The 21006-nt window shown below is 38.2% G+C and overlaps 1 protein-coding gene and 1 pseudogene across 10 annotated transcripts in view; one reads left to right on the top strand and one right to left on the bottom strand.

Moving 5' to 3' along the window:
• METTL24 (methyltransferase like 24) overlaps window positions 1-21006 on the bottom strand; it is a 180951-nt gene that overhangs the window by 108264 nt on the left and 51681 nt on the right. For all 9 annotated transcript variants that reach the window (XM_082404870.1, XM_082404871.1, XM_082404873.1 and 6 more), the window contains exon 4: window positions 14613-14841. In XM_082404870.1, coding sequence (XP_082260996.1) covers window positions 14613-14841 — 229 coding nt within the window. The remainder of the gene's footprint in view (window positions 1-14612; window positions 14842-21006) is intronic.
• On the top strand, window positions 7661-8362 carry LOC309635175 (small ribosomal subunit protein eS8 pseudogene; annotated as a pseudogene). The gene has a single exon. The product of its transcript is annotated as a small ribosomal subunit protein eS8 pseudogene (transcript).

Genomic DNA, 21006 nt, shown 5'->3' with positions numbered 1-21006 from the left:
ATTTCTCTAATAATTAGTGATGTTGAGCAGCTTTTCATGTGCTTCTTGACCATCTGTATGTTTTCTTTGGAGAAATGTCTATTTAGGTCTTCTGCCCACTGTTTGATTGGGTTGTCTGATTTTTCTTTTTTTTTTAATTAATTAATTAATTTATTTATTTATTATTTTATGGCTGTGTTGGGTCTTCATTTCTGTGCGAGGGCTTTCTCTAGTTGCGGCGAGCGGGGGCCACTCTTCATCGCCGTGCGCAGCCCTCTCACTATCGCGGCCTCTCTTGTTGCGGAGCACAGGCTCCAGACGCGCAGGCTCAGTAATTGTGGCTCACGGGCCTAATTGCTCCACGGCATGTGGGATCCTCCCAGACCAGGGCTCGAACCCGTGTCCCCCGCATTGGCAGGCAGACTCTCAACCACTGCACCACCAGGGAAGCCCTGATTTTTCTTAATATTGAGCTGCATGAGCTGTTTATATATTTTGGAGATTAATCCTATGTCCGTTGATTTGTTTGCAAATATTTTCTCGCATTCTGAGGGCTGTCTTTTCGTCTTGTTTATAGTTTCCTTTGCTGTGCAAAAGGTTTTACGTGTCATTAGGTCCCATTTGTTTATTTTTGTTTTTATTTCCATTACTCTAGGAGGTGGGTCAAAAAAGATCTTGCTGTGATTTATGTCAAAGAGTGTTCTTCCTATGTTTCCCTCTAAGAGTTTTATAGTGTCCAGTCTTACATTTAGGTCTTTAATCCATCTTGAGTTTATATTTCTGTATGGTGTTAGGGAGCATTCTAATTTCACTCTTTTACATGTAGCTGTCCAGTTTTCCCAGCACCACTTATTGAAGAGACTGTCTTTTCTCCATTGTATATCCTTGCCTCCTTTGTCATAGACTAGTTGACCATAAGTGCGTGGGTTTATCTCTGGGCTTTCTATCCTGTTCCACTGATCTATATTTCTGTTTTTGTGTCAGTACTATATTGTCCTGATTACTGTAGCTTTGAGTAGAGTCTGAAGTCAGGGAGTCTGATTCCTCCGGCTTCATTTTTTTCCGTCAAGATTGCTTTGGCTATTCGGGGTCATTTGTGTCTCCATAGAAATTTTAAGATTTTTTGTTCTAGTTCTATAAAAAATGCCATTGGTAATTTGATAGGGATTGCATTGAATCTGTAGATTGCTTTGGGCAGTATAGTCATTTTCACAATGTTGATTCTTCCAATCCAAGAACATGGTATATCTCTCCATCTGTTTGTGTCATCTTTGATTTCTTTCATCAGTGTCTTATAGTTTTCTGAGTACAGGTCTTTTACCTCCTTAGGTAGGTTTATTCCCAGGTATTTTATTCTTTTTGTTGCAATGGTGAATGGGATTGTTTCCTTAATTTCTCTTTTTGATATTTTGTTGTTAGTGTATAGGAATGCAAGAGATTTCTGTGCATTAATTTTGTATCCTGCAACATTACCAAATTCATTGATTAGCTCTAATAGTTTTCTGGTAGCATCTTTAGGATTATCTATGTATAGTATCATGTCATCTGCAAACAGTGACAGTTTTACTTCTTCTTTTCCAATTTGTGTTCCTTTTATTTATTTTTCTTCTCTGATTGCCATGACTAGGACTTCCAAAACTATGTTGAATAATAGTAGCGAGAGTGGGCATCCTTGTCTTGTTCCTGATCTTAGAGGAAATGATTTAAGATTTTCACCAATGAGAATGATGTTTGCTGTGGGTTTGTCGTATATGGCCTTTATTATGTTGAGGTAGGTTCCCTCTATGCCTACTTTCTAGAGAGTTTTTATCATAAATGGGTGTTGAATTTTGTCAAAAGCTTTTTCTGCATCTATTGAGATGATCATATGGTTTTTATTCTTCAATTTGTTAATATGGTGTATCACATTGATTTGCGTATATTGAAGAATCCTTGCATCCCTGGGATAAATCCCACTTGATCGTGGTGTATGATCCTTTTAATGTGTTGTTGGGTTCTGTTTGCTAGTATTTTGTTGAGGATTTTTGCATCTATATTCATCAGTGATATTGGTCTGTAATTTTCTTTTTTTGTAGTATCTTTGTCTGGTTTTGGTATCAGGGTGATGGTGGCCTCATAGAATGAGTTTGGGAGTGTTCTTTCCTCTGCAATTTTTTGGAAGAGTTTAAGAATGATGGGTGTTAGCTCTTCTCTAAATGTTTGATAGAATTCACCTGTGAAGCCATCTGGTCCTGGACTTTTGTTTGTTGGAAGATTTTTTTTTTTAATTGATTAATTAATTTATTTTTGGCTGTGTTGGGTCTTCATTTCTGTGCGAGGGCTTTCTCTAGCTGCGGCAAGCGGGGGCCGCTCTTCATCACGGTGCGCGGGCCTCTCACTATCGCGGCCTCTCTTGTTGCAGAGCACAGGCTCCAGACGCGCAGGCTCAGTAGTTTTGGCTCACGGGCCCAGCTGCTCCGCGGCATGTGGGATCGTCCCAGACCAGGGCTCGAACCCATGTCCCCTGCATTGGCAGGCAGATTCTCAACCACTGCGCCACCAGGGAAGCCCATGTTGGAAGATTTTTAATCACAGTTTCAATTTCATTACTTGTGATTGCTCTATTCATATTTTCTATTTCTTTCTGGTTCAGTCTCAGAAGCTTGTGCTTTTCTAAGAATTTGTCCATTTCTTCCAGGTTGTCCATTTTATTGGCATAGAGTTGCTTATAGTAGTCTCTTAGGATGCTTTGTATTTCTGCGGTGTCCACTGTAACTTCTCCTTTTTCATTTCTAACTTTATTGATTTGAGTCCTCTCCTTCTTTTTCTTGATGAGTCTGGCTAAAGGTTTATCAATTTTGTTTATCTTCTCAAAGAACCAGCCTTTAGTTTTACTGATCTTTGCTATTGTTTTCTTTGTTTCTTTTTCATTTATTTATGCTCTGATCTTTTTTTAAAATTTATTTTATTTATTTATTTTTGGCTGCATTGGGTCTTTGTTGCTGCACGCTAGCTTTCTCTAGTTGTGGTGAGTGGGGGTTACTCTTCATTGTGGTGCGCGGGCTTCCCATTGCAGTGGCTTCTCTTGTTGCAGAGCATGGGCTCTAGGCATGAGGGCTTCAGTAGTTGTAGCACACGGGCTCAGTAGTTGTGGCTCGCGGGCTCTAGAGCACAGGCTCAGTAGTTGTGGTGCACATGCTTAGTTGCTCCGCGTCACGTGGGATCTTCCCGGACCAGGGCTTGAACCTGTGTCCCCTGCATTGGCAGGTGGATTCTTAACCACTGTGCCACCAGGGAAGGCCCTCTGCTCTATCTTTATGATTTCTCTCCTTCTACTAACTTTGGGCTTTGTTTGTTCTTCTTTCTCTAGTTCCTTTGGGTGTAAGGTTAGATTGTTTGAAATTTTTCTTGTTTCTTGAAGTAGGATTGTATTGCTATAAACTTCCCTCTTAGAACTGCTTTTGCTGCATCCCATAGGTTTTGGATTGTCATGCTTTTCTTGCCATTTGTCTCTAGGTATTTTTTGATTTCTTCAATGATCTCTTGGTTATTTACTAACGTATTGTTTAGCCTGCATATGTTTGCGTTTTTCTATGTTTTTTTCCCTATAATTTATTTCTAATCTCATAGCATTGTGGTCAGAAAAGATGCTTGATATGATTTCAATTTTCTTAAATTTACCAAGTCTTGATCTGTGACCCAAGATGTGATCTATGCTGGAGAATGTTCCGTGTGCACTTGAGAAGAAAGTGTAATCTGCTGTTTTTGGATGGAATGTCCTATAAATATCAATTAAATTTATCTGGTCTATTGTGTCATTTAAAGCTTGTGTTTCCTTATTAATTTTCTGTTTGGATGATCTGTCCATTGGTGTAAGTGAGGTGTAAAAGTCCCCCACTATTATTGTGTTACTGTCGATTTCCTCTTTTATAGCTGTTAGCATTTGCCTTATGTATTGAGGTGCTCCTATGTTGGGTGAATATATATTTATAATTGTTATATCTTCTTCTTGGGTTGATCCCTTGATCATTATGTCGTGTCCTTCCTTGTCTCTTGTAACATTCTTTATTATTATTTTTTTTATAAATTTATTGATTGATTGATTGATTTTTGGGTGTGTTAGGTCTTCGTTTCTGTGCGAGGGCTTTCTCTAGTTGTGGCGAGCGGGGGCCACTCTTCATCGCGGTGCGCGGGCCTCTCACTGTTGTGGCCTCTCCTGTTGCGGAGCACAGGCTCCAGACGCGCAGGCTCAGCAGTTGTGGCTCACGGGCCCAGCTGCTCCGCGGCATGTGGGATCCTCCCAGACCAGGGCTCGAACCCGTGTCCCCTGCACTGGCAGGCAGACTCCCAACCACTGCGCCACCAGGGAAGCCCCAACATTCTTTATTTTAAAGTCTATTTTATCTGATATGAGTATTGCCACTCCAGCTTTCTTTTGATTTCCATTTGCATGGAATATCTTTTTCCATCCCCTCACTTTCAGTCTTTATGTGTCTCTAGGTCTGAAGTGGGTCTCTTGTAGGCAGCATATATATGGATCTTGTTTTTGTATCCATTCAGCAAGCCTGTGTCTTTTGGTTAGAGCATTTAATCCATTCACATTTAAGGTAATTATTGATATGCATGTTCCTATTATCATTTTCTTAATTGTTTTGAGTTTGTTTTTGTAGGTCCTTTTCTTCTCGTGTTTCCTCCCACTTAGAGAAGTTCCTTTAGCATTTGTTGTAGAGCTGGTTTGGTGGTGCTGAATTCTCATAGCTTTTGCTTCTCTGTAAAGCTTTTGATTTCTCCGTCGAATCTGAATGAGGTCCTTGCCTGGTAGAGTAATCTTGGTTGTAGGTTCTTCCCTTTCATCACTTTAAATATATTGTGCCATTCCGTTTTGACTTGCAGAGTTTCTGCTGAGAAATCAGCTGTTAAACTTTATGGGAGTTCCCTGGTATGTTATTTGTCATTTTTCCCTTGTTGCTTTTAATAATTTTTCTTTGTCTTTGATTTTTGTCAATTTGATTACTATGTGTCTCGGCATGTTTCTCTTTGGGTTTATCCTGCCTTGAACTCTCTGTGCTTCCTGGACTTGGGTGGCTATTTCCTTTCCCATATTAGGGAAGTTTTCGACTGTAATCTCTTCAAATATTTTCTCGGATCCTTTCTCTCTCTCTTCTCCTTCTGGGACCCCTATAGTGAGAATGTTGGTGCATTTAATGTTGTCCCAGAGGTCTCTTAGGCTGTCTTCATTTCTTTTCATTCCTCTTTCTTTATTCTATTCTGCAGCTGTGAATTCCACCATTCTGTCTTCCAGGTCACTTATCTGTTCTTCTGCCTCAGTTATTCTGCTATTGATTCCTTCTAGTGTATTTTTCATTTCAGTTATTGTATTGTTCCTCTCTGTTTGTTCTTTAATTTTTCTAGGTGTTTTTTCTTTAATTCTTCTAGGTATTTGTTAAACACTTCCTGCATCTGCTCGATCTTTGCCTCCATTCTTTTTCCGAGATCCTGGATCATCTTCACTATCATTATTCTGAATTGTTTTTCTGGAAGGTTGCCTATCTTCACTTCATTTAGTTGTTTTTCTGGGGTTTTACCTTGTTCCCCCCTCTGGTACCTAGTCCTCTGCCTTTACATTTTGTCTATCTTTCTGTGAATGTGATTTTTGCTCCACAGGCTGCAGGACTGTAGTTCTTCTTGCTTCTGCTGTCTGCCCTCTGGTGGATGAGGCTATCAAAGAGGCTTGTGCAAGCTTCCTGATGGGAGGGACTGGTGGTGGGTAGAGCTGGGTGTTGCTCTGGTGGGCAGAGCTCAGTAAAACTTTAATCCCCTTGTCTGTTGATGGGTGGGGCTGAGTTCCCTCCCTGTTGGTTGTTTGGCCTGAGATAAACCAGCACTGAAACCTACAGGCCCTTTGGTGGGGCTAATGGTGGACTCTGGGAGGGCTCACACCAAGGAGTACTTCCCAGAACTTCTGCTGCCAGTGTCCTTGTCCCCACGGTGAGCCACAGCCACCCCCCGCCTCTGCAGGAGACCCTCCAACACTTGCAGGTAGGTCTGGTTCAGTCTCTTATGGGGTCACTGCTCCTTCCACCTGGGTCCTGATGCGAACACTACTTTGTGTGTGCCCTCCAAGAGTGGAGTCTCTGTTTCCCCCAGACCTGTCAAGGTCCTGCAATCAAATCCCACTAGCCTTCAAAGTCTGATTCTCTGGGAATTCCTCCTCCCGTTGCCAGACCCCCAGGTTAGGAAGGCTGATGTGGGGCTCAGAACCTTCACTCCAGTGGGTGGACTTCTGTGGTATAATTGTTCTCCAGTTTGTGAGTCACCGACCCAGCAGTTATGGGATTTGATTTTATTGTGATTGCACCCCTCCTACCATCTCACTGTGGCTTCTCCTTTGTCTTTGGATGTGGGGTATCTTTTTTGGTGAGTTCCAGTGTCTTCCTGTCGATGATTATTCAGCAGTTAGTTGTGATTCCAGTGCTCTCGCAAGAGGGAGTGAGTGCACATCCTTCTACTCCGCCATCTTGAACCAATCTCCCCTTACACAATTTTTAAAGGTTACTTTCCATTTACAATTATTAAAAAATATTGGTTACATTCCCTATGTTGTACAATACATCCTTGAGCCTATCTTACACCCAGTAGTTGTACCTCCTACTCCGCTACCCTTATATCACCCCTCCCACCCACTGGTAATCACTAGCTTGTTCTCTGTATCTGTGAGTCTGTTTCATTTTTGCTATATTCTAGTTTGCTGTATTTTTTATTTTCCACATATAAGTGATATCATACAGTATTTGTCTTTCTCTGTCTGATTTATTTCACTTAGCATAATGCCCTCCAAGGTTAGCCATGTTGCTGCAAATGGCAAAATTTCATTCGTTTTTATGGCTGAGTAGTATTCCATTGTGTGTGTGTGTGTGTGTGTGTGTGTGTGTGTATAAATATATATACCATATCTTCTTTATCCATTCATCTGTTGATGAACACTTAGACTGCTTCCTTGTCTTGGCAATTGTAAATAATGCTGCTATGAACATTGGGGTGTATGTATCTTTTTGAATTAGTGGGGTTTTTTTCGGATATAACCAGGAGTGGAATTCCTTCCAAATTGGAAAGGAAGAAGTAAAACTGTCACTGTTTGCAGGTTACATGATACTATACGTAGAAAATCCTAGAGATGCCACCAGAAAACTATTAGAGTTCATCAGTGAATTCAGTAAAGCTGCAGGACATAAAATTAATATACAAAAATCAGTTGCATTTCTATACACTAACAATGAAGTATCAGAAAGAGAAATTGAGGAAACAATACCATTGTAGCAAAAAGAATAAAATACCTAAGAATAAACCTACCTAAAGAGGCAAAAGACCTGTACTCCATAAACTATAAGACACAAACAGATGGAAAAATATGCTGTGTTCTTGGATTGGAAGAATCAATATTGTTAAAATGGCCATACTACCCAAGGCAATCTATAGATTCAATGCAATTCCTATCAAAATACCAATGGCATTTTTCACAGAAATAAAACAAAAAATTTTTTAATTTATTATAAAAGTGGAAGAATCACACTCCCCGATTTCAGACTATACTACAAAGTTACCGTAATCAAAACAGTATGATACTGGCACAAAAACAGACATGTAGATCAATAGAACAATATAGAGAGCCCAGAAATAAAGCCACACACTTATGGTCAATTAATCTGTGACAAAGGAGGCAAGAATATACAAAGGAGTAAAGACAGCTCTTTCTAGCCAGCACCGAGTGATTGGCATCTCTCGGGACAACTGGTACAAGCGCCGCAAGACTGGGGGCAAGAGAAAGCCCTACCACAAGAAGCAGAAGTATGAGCTGGGACACCCCACTGACACCAAGGTTGACCCCCACTGCATACACACAGTCCGTGGGCAGGGAGGCAACAGGAAGTACCAGGCCTTGAGGCTGGATATGCGGAACTTCTTCTGGGGCTTGGAGTGTTGTATGTGCAAGACAAGGATAATTGATGTTGCCTACAATGCATCCAACCACGAACTGTTCTGTACCAAGACCCTGGTGAAGAACTGCATCATGCTCATTGACAGCACACCATACTGACAGTGGCACAAGTCCCACTGTGCACTGCCCCAAGAAGGGGGCCAAGATGACTCCTGAGGAGGAAGAGATATTAAACTAAAAACAATCAAAAAAATTCAGAAGAAATATGATGAAAGGAAAAAGAATGCCAAAATCAGCAGTCTTCTAGAGGAGCAGTTCCAGCAGGGCAAGCTTCTTGCATGCATCGCTTCAAGACCAGGCCAGTGTGGCCGAGTAGATGGCTATGTGCTAGAGGGAAAGGAGCTGGAGTTCTATCTGAGGCAAATCAAGGCCTGGAAAGGCAAATAAATCCTCTTCCCTCCTATTTTAGCTCGTGTAATAAAGGTGTTTATTGTTCTGAAAAAAAAAAAAATAAGATTCTACCGGCAATTTTACTGGGATCATGTTAAATGAATAGATTAACATAAGAAAGATTAAATCATTACGATGATGAGTCCTTCTACCCAAGAACATGCTATGCTTTTGAATTTGTTCAAGTGTTATTTTAAATTCTTGAATAAAGTTTCCTTCTTATAGATCTTGCACATGTCTTAAGTTTATTTTTATCTTTTTTTTGTTGCTTTTGTAAATGGTGTCTTCTCTGCCTTTATATATTCTGGTTATTCATGAAAGTGTACGTTTCTAATTTTTGTACACTGCACTCAAACAGTTCATTAAATTCTCTTATTGTTTGATGGTTTTTCATTAGATTCTCTTGAGTTTTCCAGTATGCAATCATATTATCTACCAATAATGAGTGCTCCAATAATAATAATAATACATATGCATACAATAATAACAATTTTTAACTCCTTCTTCCTAAGTTTTACCCCTAAGATTCTTTCTCTTTTCTAATTGTGTTAACTATTATCTTAGGAACTGTGTTAAATAACAACGGTGATTATACACTGTACAATTTTGTTTATATAACATTCTTGAAATGACAAAATTATAGAAATGGAAAACAGATAAGTGATTATCAGGGGCTAGGGAAAGAGGTGGGGAAAAGGAAGGTAGGTGTGGCTATAAAAAGGTAACATGATCCTGACGGTACTAGAGATGGTCTGTATCTGAACAGTATCATTGTCAATATACTGGCTGTGATATCATACTATAGGTTTGCCATTGGGAAAAGGTGCATGGAATCTCTGTATTATTTCTTACAACTGTGTGCAAATCTATAATTATCTCAAAATAAGATTTTTTTTTTAAAGAGCTCTAATCCAGTTTTTTTTAATAATAATGACAGGTATCCTTATTTTTCCCTGACTTTAATAAGGATATTTTCATTGTTTCAACATTAATTGTGATGCCAACTGATATATCAAAGATGTAATTAATCCAAATATATCAGCAATCACGATAAATACAAATGGATTAAATTCACATACATAGATAGATGTATTATAGAAGTATCCATCCATTCCTTTCCATTGAGTTTTTTAAAAATCTGCAGAGACAATAGTCGAATGCAAATGTAATATTTGTACAAATGAGAGAGGGCAAGTGTGGCAAAATATTAACAATTGATGAATCTCAGTGATGAACATATGAGAGTTCATTGTATTATTCTTATTCTCATAACTTCCAACTTTTATGTTTACATCTTTTCAAAAGAAAATATAAAAATTTTAAAGAGGCAAACTAAAACTCCAGATAATAGCAATGTGGGGCTCATATTCAATGGGTAGTTAAGTTGCTAGGATCCTTGTTGTGTTTAGGAGGAATACAGAAATACTGAATAATTTGATACGTTGTTTTAAAATTTTATAGTTAATTATATACATTTAAAATTTAAGGGTAACCAAGACGAATTAAAAAAAAAAAAGCTTTTGCAACAAAACATACAAAAAAAAAAGCCCAATTTAAAAGAACTGAAATTTGTCCAATATGCCAGTAATCACAATAAATGTAAAGCTAAGTGAATTAAACACACGTGTTTAAAGACAGACTCTCAGATTGGATTTAAAAACACAATCCAGGCCTATACTTAATATGTCACTCTTACAGGCAACACATAAACTAAAGCTATATCCAAAAAATATAAAAATAAAGGACTCTAGAATATCATTTCATATAAAATGTATTCCCCCCCCCCCCAGAAAAAAGCTGGTATGGCAGAGCTAACAGCAGACAAAACAGAATTTAAGGCAAAGAAGATTTCTAGAAATAAAAAGTGACATAACTTATACACTTGGTCCGATGTTCTTCCTGAAGAAAATCTATCATTTTCCATTTCCAACAGCAAAGTGTGAACAGTATTCCCAACGAGCATTTCAATGTAGGGCAGTATCAATATATTGTTTATATTTGCAAACTTGATAAGCAAGAAGAAAAAGGAATCTTTTTGTAGTTTAATTTCAAAGCTCATATTCTCTTAGACACAGCACCAAGCATACAACAGATGTTTTGCAATTAATAGCGGGCTGGCTTCCCAGGAAAGCAGAAACTGGCATTCCTTTCAGAGTCCAAGCGGGCACTCAGCCTCGGGGGCAACATCCTGGGCGAGGGAGGACCTGCCCCCTCAGGGCTGAACAGGCAGGAAGTCAGCTACACCTGCATCACCTGACCAGCAGCCCCAACCCCATGGTCTACATCTGCTCTGAATTAATTCTCAGCAGCTTATTTCACTTCTATACAGCACAGGATTTACTTTCTATACAATCACCAGCAAAGCTGTTCAGTGCCCTGAGGCAGCAAACAAAAACAGTTCTTCTATGACCAAGTCTGAAGGACCAATTCCCTTCAATTTCACACAAACCTTTCATTAAAAACTCTTAACTAGGGCTTCCTTGGTGGCGCAGTGGTTGAGAATCTGCCTGCTAATGCAGAGGACACGGGTTCGAGCCCTGGTCTGGGAAGATCCCACATGCCGCGGAGCAACTGGGCCCGTGAGCCACAACTACTGAGCCTGCGCGTCTGGAGGCTGTTCTCCACAACAACAGAGGCCGTGATAGTGAGAGGCCCGCGCACCGCGATGAAGAGTGGCCCCCGCTCGCCGCAACTAGAGAAAGCCCTCGCACAGAAACGAAGACCCAACACAGCAAAAATAAATAAATAAATAAATTTATAAAGTTCCTACCAAAATTCAAAAAAAAAAAAACAAAAAAACTCTTGACTAGAATTAGGTGCAGTTAGCAATTTCCAAAGAAATTGCTGATATATTTTCCCTGGAAACAAAGAGAAAAAAGAAAACATTTCTATAAAATTTAGTAAAAACTTACTGAAACTGTTAATAACAATTCTTTGAATTTACAATCAAATGACAAACTGACGCCAGGCACTCTGCTGGAGGCTTTCACACTGTGTTCTCTGATCCAGTTCTCAGAAACAATCCATTTAGGTGGTATCATCCTCATTTTACTGACAGTCAAACTGAGCACCAGAAAGGTTAAATGACTTGCCCAATGCCAAAAACCAACAAGAGCACCCATGCCTCAAACCTAGAGTAATGAGCTTACAGAGGTAAGCTCTAATGCGGTCCTGTTATTCATATTATCTTCAGCATGGTTATGACTGAAAATAATAATTCTCATTAACCAGCCTGGATCATTTAGGATACTCTGTGTAATAAAGTCTTCAGAAGAAAGCACCCATTATGATTAATATGAGCAGAAATCTCAGATTCGATATTTCTAGTCATGTTCTGGAAAAATTCTTATGCATAGTTACAGCAACAAGCACTTCAGCCAAGAGAAGACAGTTATTCATTCCAAATAATGCTGGATCCAGGTGATATTATTCCCTGACAGACTGGGTTTCTCATGCACACACTTTTGCTGATACAGCTGCTCTCACTTGATGCTTTAGAAAGGTTTTTTGATCTACGGTTTGAAGTTTAAATTACCGAAGAGTTTTAAAAGCAGTATGAAAGCCACATGCATTTTACTGTCACCATCTCAAAATTCTGCCTTTCATTTTTGCCTACATTTTTGCCTGAGCTGCTGGAATGTACGTATGGCTAAAGAGAAGAAGAAAAATAACTCCTTAAAATGGAAAACATCGCAAAACTATATGAAATATTTTAAAGTCATGAAGTGAAAACAAAACAACAAAACCCCTTTGGTTTCTATAGTCACTTGCAGGAAAAATAAGTGAAGGAGGCAAGGCAAACGCACTGACATTTTTTAGTGTGTTTTTCCTATTTGTTTTCCCTGCCAGAGCTACATCGTATTTACCAGGGTCTGTACACATGCAGAAAAATGAAAACAGACCTTGCCTGCTGCAGGCCAGAAATGAGGTTTCCTTTTATCTGGCACCACGTAGCTTCTAGAAGCATGTTCCTAATGGAAGCAATCACTCACCAATGGCTTTAGATTTTGTTGTTTTTGTTTTAAAGCATTCACCCAAAAAATCTCTATGAAAGAATACCAGTATCTTTTCAATTTTCAGCAAGGGACTCTTTTTTAAGCGACAAATACATACCTGGCAATTCTGAGCCAGATCATTTCATTATTTATGGGGTTTTTTCCTCCATTTTTTTTTTTTTTTATCGTGGTAAAAAACACAACATAAAATTACCATCTTAATCATTTTTAAGTGTCATTATTAGTGTTTTCAATAAAATAATAGCCCTAAGAATATGAAAAATCCTTTAAAACATTTATCCTTTTTAAGTATCACTATAAATATTTCTGCTGTCTCAGGAGCAGTGTTGTAAAAGGCATCATGCTTCAGCTACAGCATAAAGGTTTGCCCACTGCAGCTCCCATGGAGTTAATTAAACAAGCACAATCCAGGTGCCTACCTGGTTATCCGAAAACGCGTTTTTCATATGAAATGTGGCACAGATAAATTATATCCACAGATCATTTTTCGAAGTCAATTTTATCCTCACATTTTCCAAATCTTTGGCTAAAATATTATCCAAAAAAAGCAAAATGGCTTTTTGTTTCACCTCTTTTCTCTACTCAGTCTTTTCTTTGAAGAATGGGGGTGGAGGGCCAGGATGTAAAGAGCATTAAGGGGGAGCAGCAAGACTCCTAAATGAACACAAAGAATCAGTAGTTAGCTCTTTGAATAACCTAGAGTTGACATGCTAAAAGGGTCAAGCCTGTAATTTTCGGCTGCAAAAAACATGTCTATGAAGGTAACAAGCAGCAAAAACAAAATAATATTCTGAAAAATGCTCTCACTTCCTTGGGTTCTGTTCAAAGATTTTACGCAAAAACCCCTGTATGTGTTTCATTAAGGCTCCTAACTATTAAATGCTAGTTACTCTCAATGGCAAATCAAAATACAAATACAAATACAAAATTCAAAACACATGTTAAAAGAACACCAAATTCTTTGAAGTTGTTCTTGAAGAAGTTCCTGTTGTCCAATTAAAGGAATTTTTTCTGTTTTTGAATTTTTTTTTTAAGAGAAAGAAGAAGAGGAGGAGGAAGGGGAGGAGGTGGAGGGGGAGCAAAAATAACAATGCAGAGGAAAAGTCTTTTTATTAAAGATCAAGCAGCCAACTCAGATTTAAAATTGAGTTCCATGTACACTGTATCTCAGGAACACCCATTCTGGCATGTCCTAAATTACATGCCATCTCTGGCTGGGAATAATAGACCAAGATAGGCCAAGCCCAAGAAGAGCTGGTAATCAAAGGCAAGACAACTACACTCAGGAGAATTTCTCTAGTATCTACCTACAGAATGCAATTAGTCACAGCTAAAAATTGCTTTCAAAAAACTTAGTTCAAAGATTGAGTTTCCTTTTGCTATCCATTCACAATAAAATATTTGTAGAGATTTGATGTCTTTTGACATAATTATATCAGTTGTAATACACATAATGTCCATTCAATTTTACAAAGTACATTTTAATCAAAGCTACATGTATTTTCTGACCTTTAAGAGACTGGAGACTCAAAATCATTGTTACAACAGTGAGAAACATGATACACAAGCGATCTCTTATCAAACACAAACCTGGTTCTGATTACTTTTTGTATTTGAAGCTGAAATAAGTAGTTTGCTCTGTCTGGAAATTTAAAATCAATTCCCAAATGGAAATGGTACTCTTGAGCCCACACCAGAGTAAGTTTCTTATTCTCCTTGGCAAGTCTTGGTCAAAACCTTAGCACTACTCAACAGCAACTAAAATCCTGAAATCAATTTAAAATCTCTATCCTTGACAAAACGTTATATCTACAGAACTGACTCTATAAATAATGATAAGTGATCAGTAAGGTTAAAACTGGACCTTCAACTATCCAATCCTTGGTTTGCATTAAAAAAAAAAAAAAAGCGGGCTTCCCTGGTGGCGCAGTGGTTAGGAATCTGCCTGCCAATGCAGGGGACACGGGTTCGAGCCCTGGTCCGGGAAGATCCCACATGCCGTGGAGCAACTAAGCCCGTGAGCCACAACTACTGAGCCTGCGCGTCTGGAGCCTGTGCTCCGTAACGGGAGAGGCCGCGACAGTGAGAGGCCCGCGCACCGCGATGAAGAGTGGCCCCCGCTCACCGCAACTGGAGAAAGCCCTCGCACAGAAACGAAGACCCAACACAGCCAAAAATAAATAAATTAATTAAAAAAAAAAAAGCTTATGAGTTTGTTCACTTTAACTATGAAATCAAATGAAAAATCTGACCTTGTGATGCCCAAATTCATTCAAAATGGTTCTCAGTTTTCTGGTGTTGCTATATGGTTTTTGGGCAGCAACAGCTGGATGGGAGTCCCGCCAGTCAACGGACAAGCGGTGATACCAAAAACGCTCACTCTCCAGAACATGAGCTGATTTAACAGTAGGATCAAAACGATGCACTTCACATCCATCATTGGCCATGCCGACCTCAAAATGGGTATCATCACTTCCCAGCCTGTAAAGAAAGAGGATGAAAATCAACAACAAAAAAATATATGGAGCAAAAGTGTTATATTGACAAAAATGACAGTGCCAAGGTCAATTTTCTTAGTCATATCAAGCCTTCTCCTGTTTTAACACATGGCTGGTTGTACATATTCCATAAACCTTCCTTCACAAAAAGCATTAAAGCTAAAAGCTTCTGGATAAAAGAAAGGAGAGAAATTATGTGCTAAATGCAGACCAGAGGATCACATGTTCAAACATGTAGAAGCACATCAAATTGATTTTTTTAAAAAAGATATAAACTATAGTAGCAATGAAACAAAGAAGACTATCTAGTCATCTTAAGAGATTTTCTCAGAATATGTCAAAAATATAAGTCCGAGCACCAGTTCCCTTAGGGAGAGGTGCATGGCCATGGTGCTGTGCATGCAGTTTGACTTAAAGACAACAGCTGTTTTCTTAAGAACGGAGTGCATTTTAAATAGTACAGTTAAAGAAAAAAGGCAGACGTATGTGGTTCTACTGGATCTAGTACTCAAGAAGCAAGAGGTATATCACCTAAATTCACATCAGCAGGGGGTAGAAATCATGAATTAATTGTACTTAAGTACCCAGTTAGGTAACACATATTGTGGAATATTCATATAGTTACAAATTTTTAATTTACTAATAAATATTCCTTACTTGGTGATGTAAGATTCATAACTTTGATTAATGCATCATTTTGAATGAAAAAACATGAAATTAACTGAGAAGATGATTTTTTTTTAAAAAATGGTGATTATGACTTTTCTGCCCCAAATACTATAATTAGATGTGCTTAAAGATACCAAAATCCCAGAGTATCTATAATGCATTGGCCAAACCTGAACCCAGGGCAGAAATGCTTCATCCTCTTAGACTCTACTATTAGACTATTTTATAATTTGGAAATATACAAGCTTATTGGGTAACAATTTAGTTAACTAAAATAAGTCTTCAGTACAGAGATCTTCCACCTAAACATTCTTAATATTCTGTTTGCCTTGTTCTCTCCCTTCACTCCCACTACATTCTTTTAATCTCACTGGACCCATGTCATGTTAGCCCTCTGCTATTCTTCAGCTATAATTCTCTTGACACTTTTGGCTAGGAAAAGATTCAGCACTCTTCTCACAAACATTCCCATTCCTTCTACCCAAGAGATCCTGTTTCCTATTTTCAACCTCCTATTGAACCCACACAGCTCAGACCATTGTAATCTCTATCTAAGCTCTCCCCCAATTTGTTCATTATCTAATCTGGTGTTGCAGATTGACTTGCTGGCCCTAACACTTCACCCCTTCACCCACACTACTGCCATGCTCATCACGGATGGAGTGTCCTTTCCTGTCCCTTGATTTTTTGGCTTGGCTATGTGACTTGCTTTTTGGAAGAAAGGGACATGATGCCAGTCCTGATCCTAAGGCTTCAAGCACTTCAAGAATGAACAATGGTTCACTCTTTTGTACCATTATTGTGACAATAACATACCCTGGATAGCTTGCTGGTCTCAGGAAACTAAAAGACATGAGGAGCAGAGGTGTCCCAGACAATCCACTGGCCTTCTGTGAAACAAAGAGCTGCCCTTAGCCACCTCAGCCTGAAGTAAAGTCTCTCAGCTGAGCCTGACGTGGATCAACTGAAGCTCAGCTGATCTGCAGACATGTAAGCAATAATAAATAATGGTTTTAAGCTACTGAGTTTTTTTTTTTTTTCTTAAATTTACTTATTTATGGCTGTGTTGGGTCTTCATTTCTGTGCGAGGGCTTTCTCTAGTTGCGGCGAGCGGGGGCCACTCTTTATCGCGGTGCGCGGGCCTCTCACTATCGCGGCCTCTCTTGTTGCGGAGCACAGGCTCCAGACGCGCAGGCTCAGTAGTTGTGGCTCACGGGCCTAGTTGCTCCGCGGCATGTGGGATCTTCCCAGACCAGGGCTCGAACCCGTGTCCCCTGCATTAGCAGGCAGATTCTCAACCACTGCGCCACCAGGGAAGCCCGCTACTGAGTTTTAGAGTGACTTGTTACATAGCAACAGCTAACTGATAAACCTGGCATTAAATGTATATCTAAGAGTTGCAGTAGACGCTGCAAAGCATTTTTTAGTAGACAGATTTATTTCTTTATAGATCAGAATGTTATAGAACTCACCTGTCCCAAGAGATTTTTCACTTAATTGAATTTGTTGAAATTTAGGGAATTCCCTGGCAGTCTAACAGTCAGGACTCCACCCTTTCACTGCAAGGGCCTGGGTTCGATCCCTGGTCGGGGAACTAAGATCTTGCAAGCCACGTGACGTGGCCAAAAAAAAAGAATTTTTTGAAATTTAGATGAGCAAACCTGTGTTATCATGGAAACATGGAACCCAATGGAAAAATGGCAGTTCTGTAGCTTTACTAAGAGAACAAAACACTAGTCAAATACTAGTCAAATAGTAGTCAAATACTCATTAAATATAATTTCTATATAAATTTTCTATGTAAAAAATGTGAATGATTTCTCCATGAATTTTCAGAATTTCAAGAAAACACTTTCCACTGTAAAACATGTATGTATTTTAATCAAGCCCTCAGAAATTTTTAAGAATTAACCACATAACAGCTGTGTAACTAGTTTTTTTTAGTAAGGCACTATATTATGTATTGATATGTTTTCAATTTAAACTAGTTTCTTACAATTAAAAAAATAACAAACACACTTAGAAAAAGTTAAAGTTGTATATAAGTATATAAAACGAAAAGTAAAAGTTTCCTACCACGAGAATTTTAGCCATCAATTTCCAGAGATAATCAGTTAGCAATTTTTTGTGTATCCTTCCAGAGATTTTCTACACATGTACAAGGATTCTCTATTAGAAATATCATAAGTACACATACACATATATAAGTTAATCATTAGATGAAGAGGAACTATTTTGTATGATACATTAAATAACATGAAACTATTGAAATTTGTAAATTTTTTGTTATGCTTTTACTAAACAAAATCCATTTAATCTAAATATATAATATGTACTGTATTGGAAAGTAATAAACTACATTTATTTAATCAAGGTCTGTAATTCTTACTTTCATTTATTCAAAATGGTATTGCTACTTCTTCACACTTAGTTTAAATTAGTCAAGTTTGGGGTAGGTGTAAAAAGCAAGAGGAAGAACAAATTTAATATACATAAGTGTTGCAAAAAGTGGCCCAAAGGGGTAAAATCAGGACTCAAATCCAATCCAGGTAGTTCCAAAGCATGTGCTCTTTACACTCTACCTCACTGCAAGTAAGGGCAGGACACAGAATCATGGAAGGAATATTTGTGAACTTAGGGATCTATGAAATTGACAGCTACTAGATAGGAAAGCTCCACAAAGTAAAGGGCTGTGTCAATCTGGCTTATTTCTGTATCCATAGTGCTGAGAAGGTAGATGAATGATCACAGACAAACCCACAAAATGCTGCACTAAGTAAAAGAAAACTATTAGGTAGGGTCTGGAATTCCCAGAATATACAGTACAATATCCAACACAGAATGGAATGGGCTACATTTCACTGACTTATTCATGTTTATTAATAAATATTTACAGAGCACTTTATATGTTCAAGGCAGTACCCTAGACACCGGAGACAGACAGATAAATTAAACATGATTCTTGATCTGAAGAAACTCAGAAGTAGTAAAGAAAGATTTTTGAACAAATAACTACAATAAACTAAGTAAAAGAAAATTATTTTTTATACCAAAAATGTATTTAGTCTATAAGGAAACTATTTTCTGCTCTTATTTAACTGGAAAGAGAATTCGCTGTAGAAAAGTTTACTTTATAGAAATTATCTATCTATCTATCTATATCTATATATATACATATATATAGATCATGATCATATGGCTTTTACCTCAAGGTCTAAGACAGTTGTTCCAGTTCCTGCCATCACAACTGCATTCCAGCCATCAAGAAAAGTAAAAGGGGAGGTGAAGGTCACATCCTTTCTTCCTAGGGGCATGGCCTAGAAATTGCACACATCACTTGCACTCGTATCACATTGCTCAAAGCTAGTCATATGGCCACTTGTAGCTGCAAGGAAGGCTAGAATATGCAATCTTTGGCAAGGTGGCCATGTGCCCTGCTAAACTCAGGAGTTCCGTTACCAAAGAAGAATGGAAGAATGAATATTGGGGGACAATTAGCAATTTCTACTATAACCCATTTTTGAAATAGTTAAGCTGTTAATACATATATTCAAAGGTATAAGCCTTCATGAAGACTGTAACCTATCCTCCTATATGGCGGAGAGATAAATTATATAACTCATGCTTATAAATATTATGCTGTATATGTTAATGGAGAGGTTTGAGATCACAAAAACTCTTCAGTACAGAAGGGCCATCAAATCTGAGGGATTTGTTGAAGAAATAGGAAGGGGGCAGATTACAGGACTAAACAGCCAAAGGTAGTAGAATAACAGAGTAACCATTTTTGCCCTCCTCTCCTGATGTCTCAGAGAGCAACAACTAGGATCCCTAAGTGTGGGTGTGTGGGATGTGCACTAAACAATTCGAGGGGGCACCATGCCTAATCACTATAATGATTATGCAGCAGATAAGTAAAGGTTCTTGAGAGAGGAAATGTCTTTCCCATGTTGTATAAAAGTGTCCCTTGAACTAGCTACAGTGCTGGCAATTGCATCCCCTTCAGTGTTACTGAAGAGTAGAAGGGATGGATGTGGCACTGTTTCAAGTCCTTGGTTATTCTTTTAAAATATTTCTAAGAGTATTAAGGTGACTATCCTTTATGTTCCCTAAGAAGCAAAAGCTCAGAGTATAAACACATGAAGAGATGCTCAAGATCATTAGCCAGTAGGGAGAAACAAAATAAAACTATAGTGAGATACCATTTCACATCTACTAGGATGGCTACAATCAAAAAGACCAATAATATGGTGTCAGTCTATTTATCTCTTGTAAAAATAAAATACAGTGTGTGTGTGTGTTAAAAAAAAAAAAAAAGACCAATAATAGTAAGTGTTGATGACAATGTGGAGAAATTGAAACCCTCATACATTGCTGGTGGGAACATAAAATGGTATATAACCAAGAGAAATGAAAACATATGTCCACACAAAAACTCATACATGACTGTTCATAGTAGTATTATTCATAGTAGCCAAAAAAGTGGAAACAACCCAAATGTCTATTGGCTGATGAATGAATAAATAAAATGTGGTATATCCATACAATGGAATATTATTTGGCAGTAAAAAGGAATGAAGTACTGATACATATTACAACATGGATGAACCTTGAAAGCATTATGCTAAGTGAAAAAGCTAGTCAAAACACCACATATTGTATGCTTTCATTTATCTGAAATGTCCAGAATAGGTGAATCTATAGAGACAGAAAGTAGATTAGTGGTTGCCTAGGACTGGGAGACAAAGAGCTGAAAGAGGGTTGGAGGGAATTGAGAGTCAGTATTACTGGCTACAGGCCTTCTTTCTTGCAGTGATGATAATGTTCTAAAATTGACTGTGGTGACTAGAAACCATTGAATTGTACCCTTTAAATGGATGAATTGTGTGTTATGTGAATTATATCTCAATTTAAAGCTGTTTAAAAAAATAAAAAAATAAAATCAGAGCAGATACAGGGAAAGTTTTTAACTCTCATCACTGAAGACAAGAAAGGTTGGAAGAAGTAAGACAATTAGTGTTTTTCCCAGGAGAAGTTTCAGTTATCCATTCCTCATCCCAGCAGGAACCAGAGAATCTGGCCAAATAATTATCTAGATCTGTAAACTGCCAACTACTAGAGAAGGAGAAATAGGTTTTCCAAAGCATAAATGACATTGAATAGTGGATTAAAATATTTTATAATTATTAATTTTTATTAAATAACATTGCATAAAATGACAAGACTTCATCTAAAATATATTCTTAACAGGCATGATATCACACCTAAGGGGGCAAAAATTGATTCTTGAGGGCCAAAAAAAATCTTCTTGTTTTTATGTCTAAAGCATAGATAATACATATGTTACATAAACAGATATACGGTGTATCTATAGTACTAAAATTTCATGGGGAGAGTGATTAGGAAAAAAATTGTCTAAAAAGGGTCCTTGGGTCCCTGATTTTCTGATTCCTCATTCATATAGAATATGAGCTCCTGC

This window comes from Balaenoptera borealis, assembly GCF_965194805.1.
Source record: "Balaenoptera borealis genome assembly, chromosome: 9".
NCBI classification, from domain to species: domain Eukaryota; kingdom Metazoa; phylum Chordata; class Mammalia; order Artiodactyla; family Balaenopteridae; genus Balaenoptera; species Balaenoptera borealis.
This window is presented reverse-complemented; position numbering and strand designations above follow the sequence as displayed.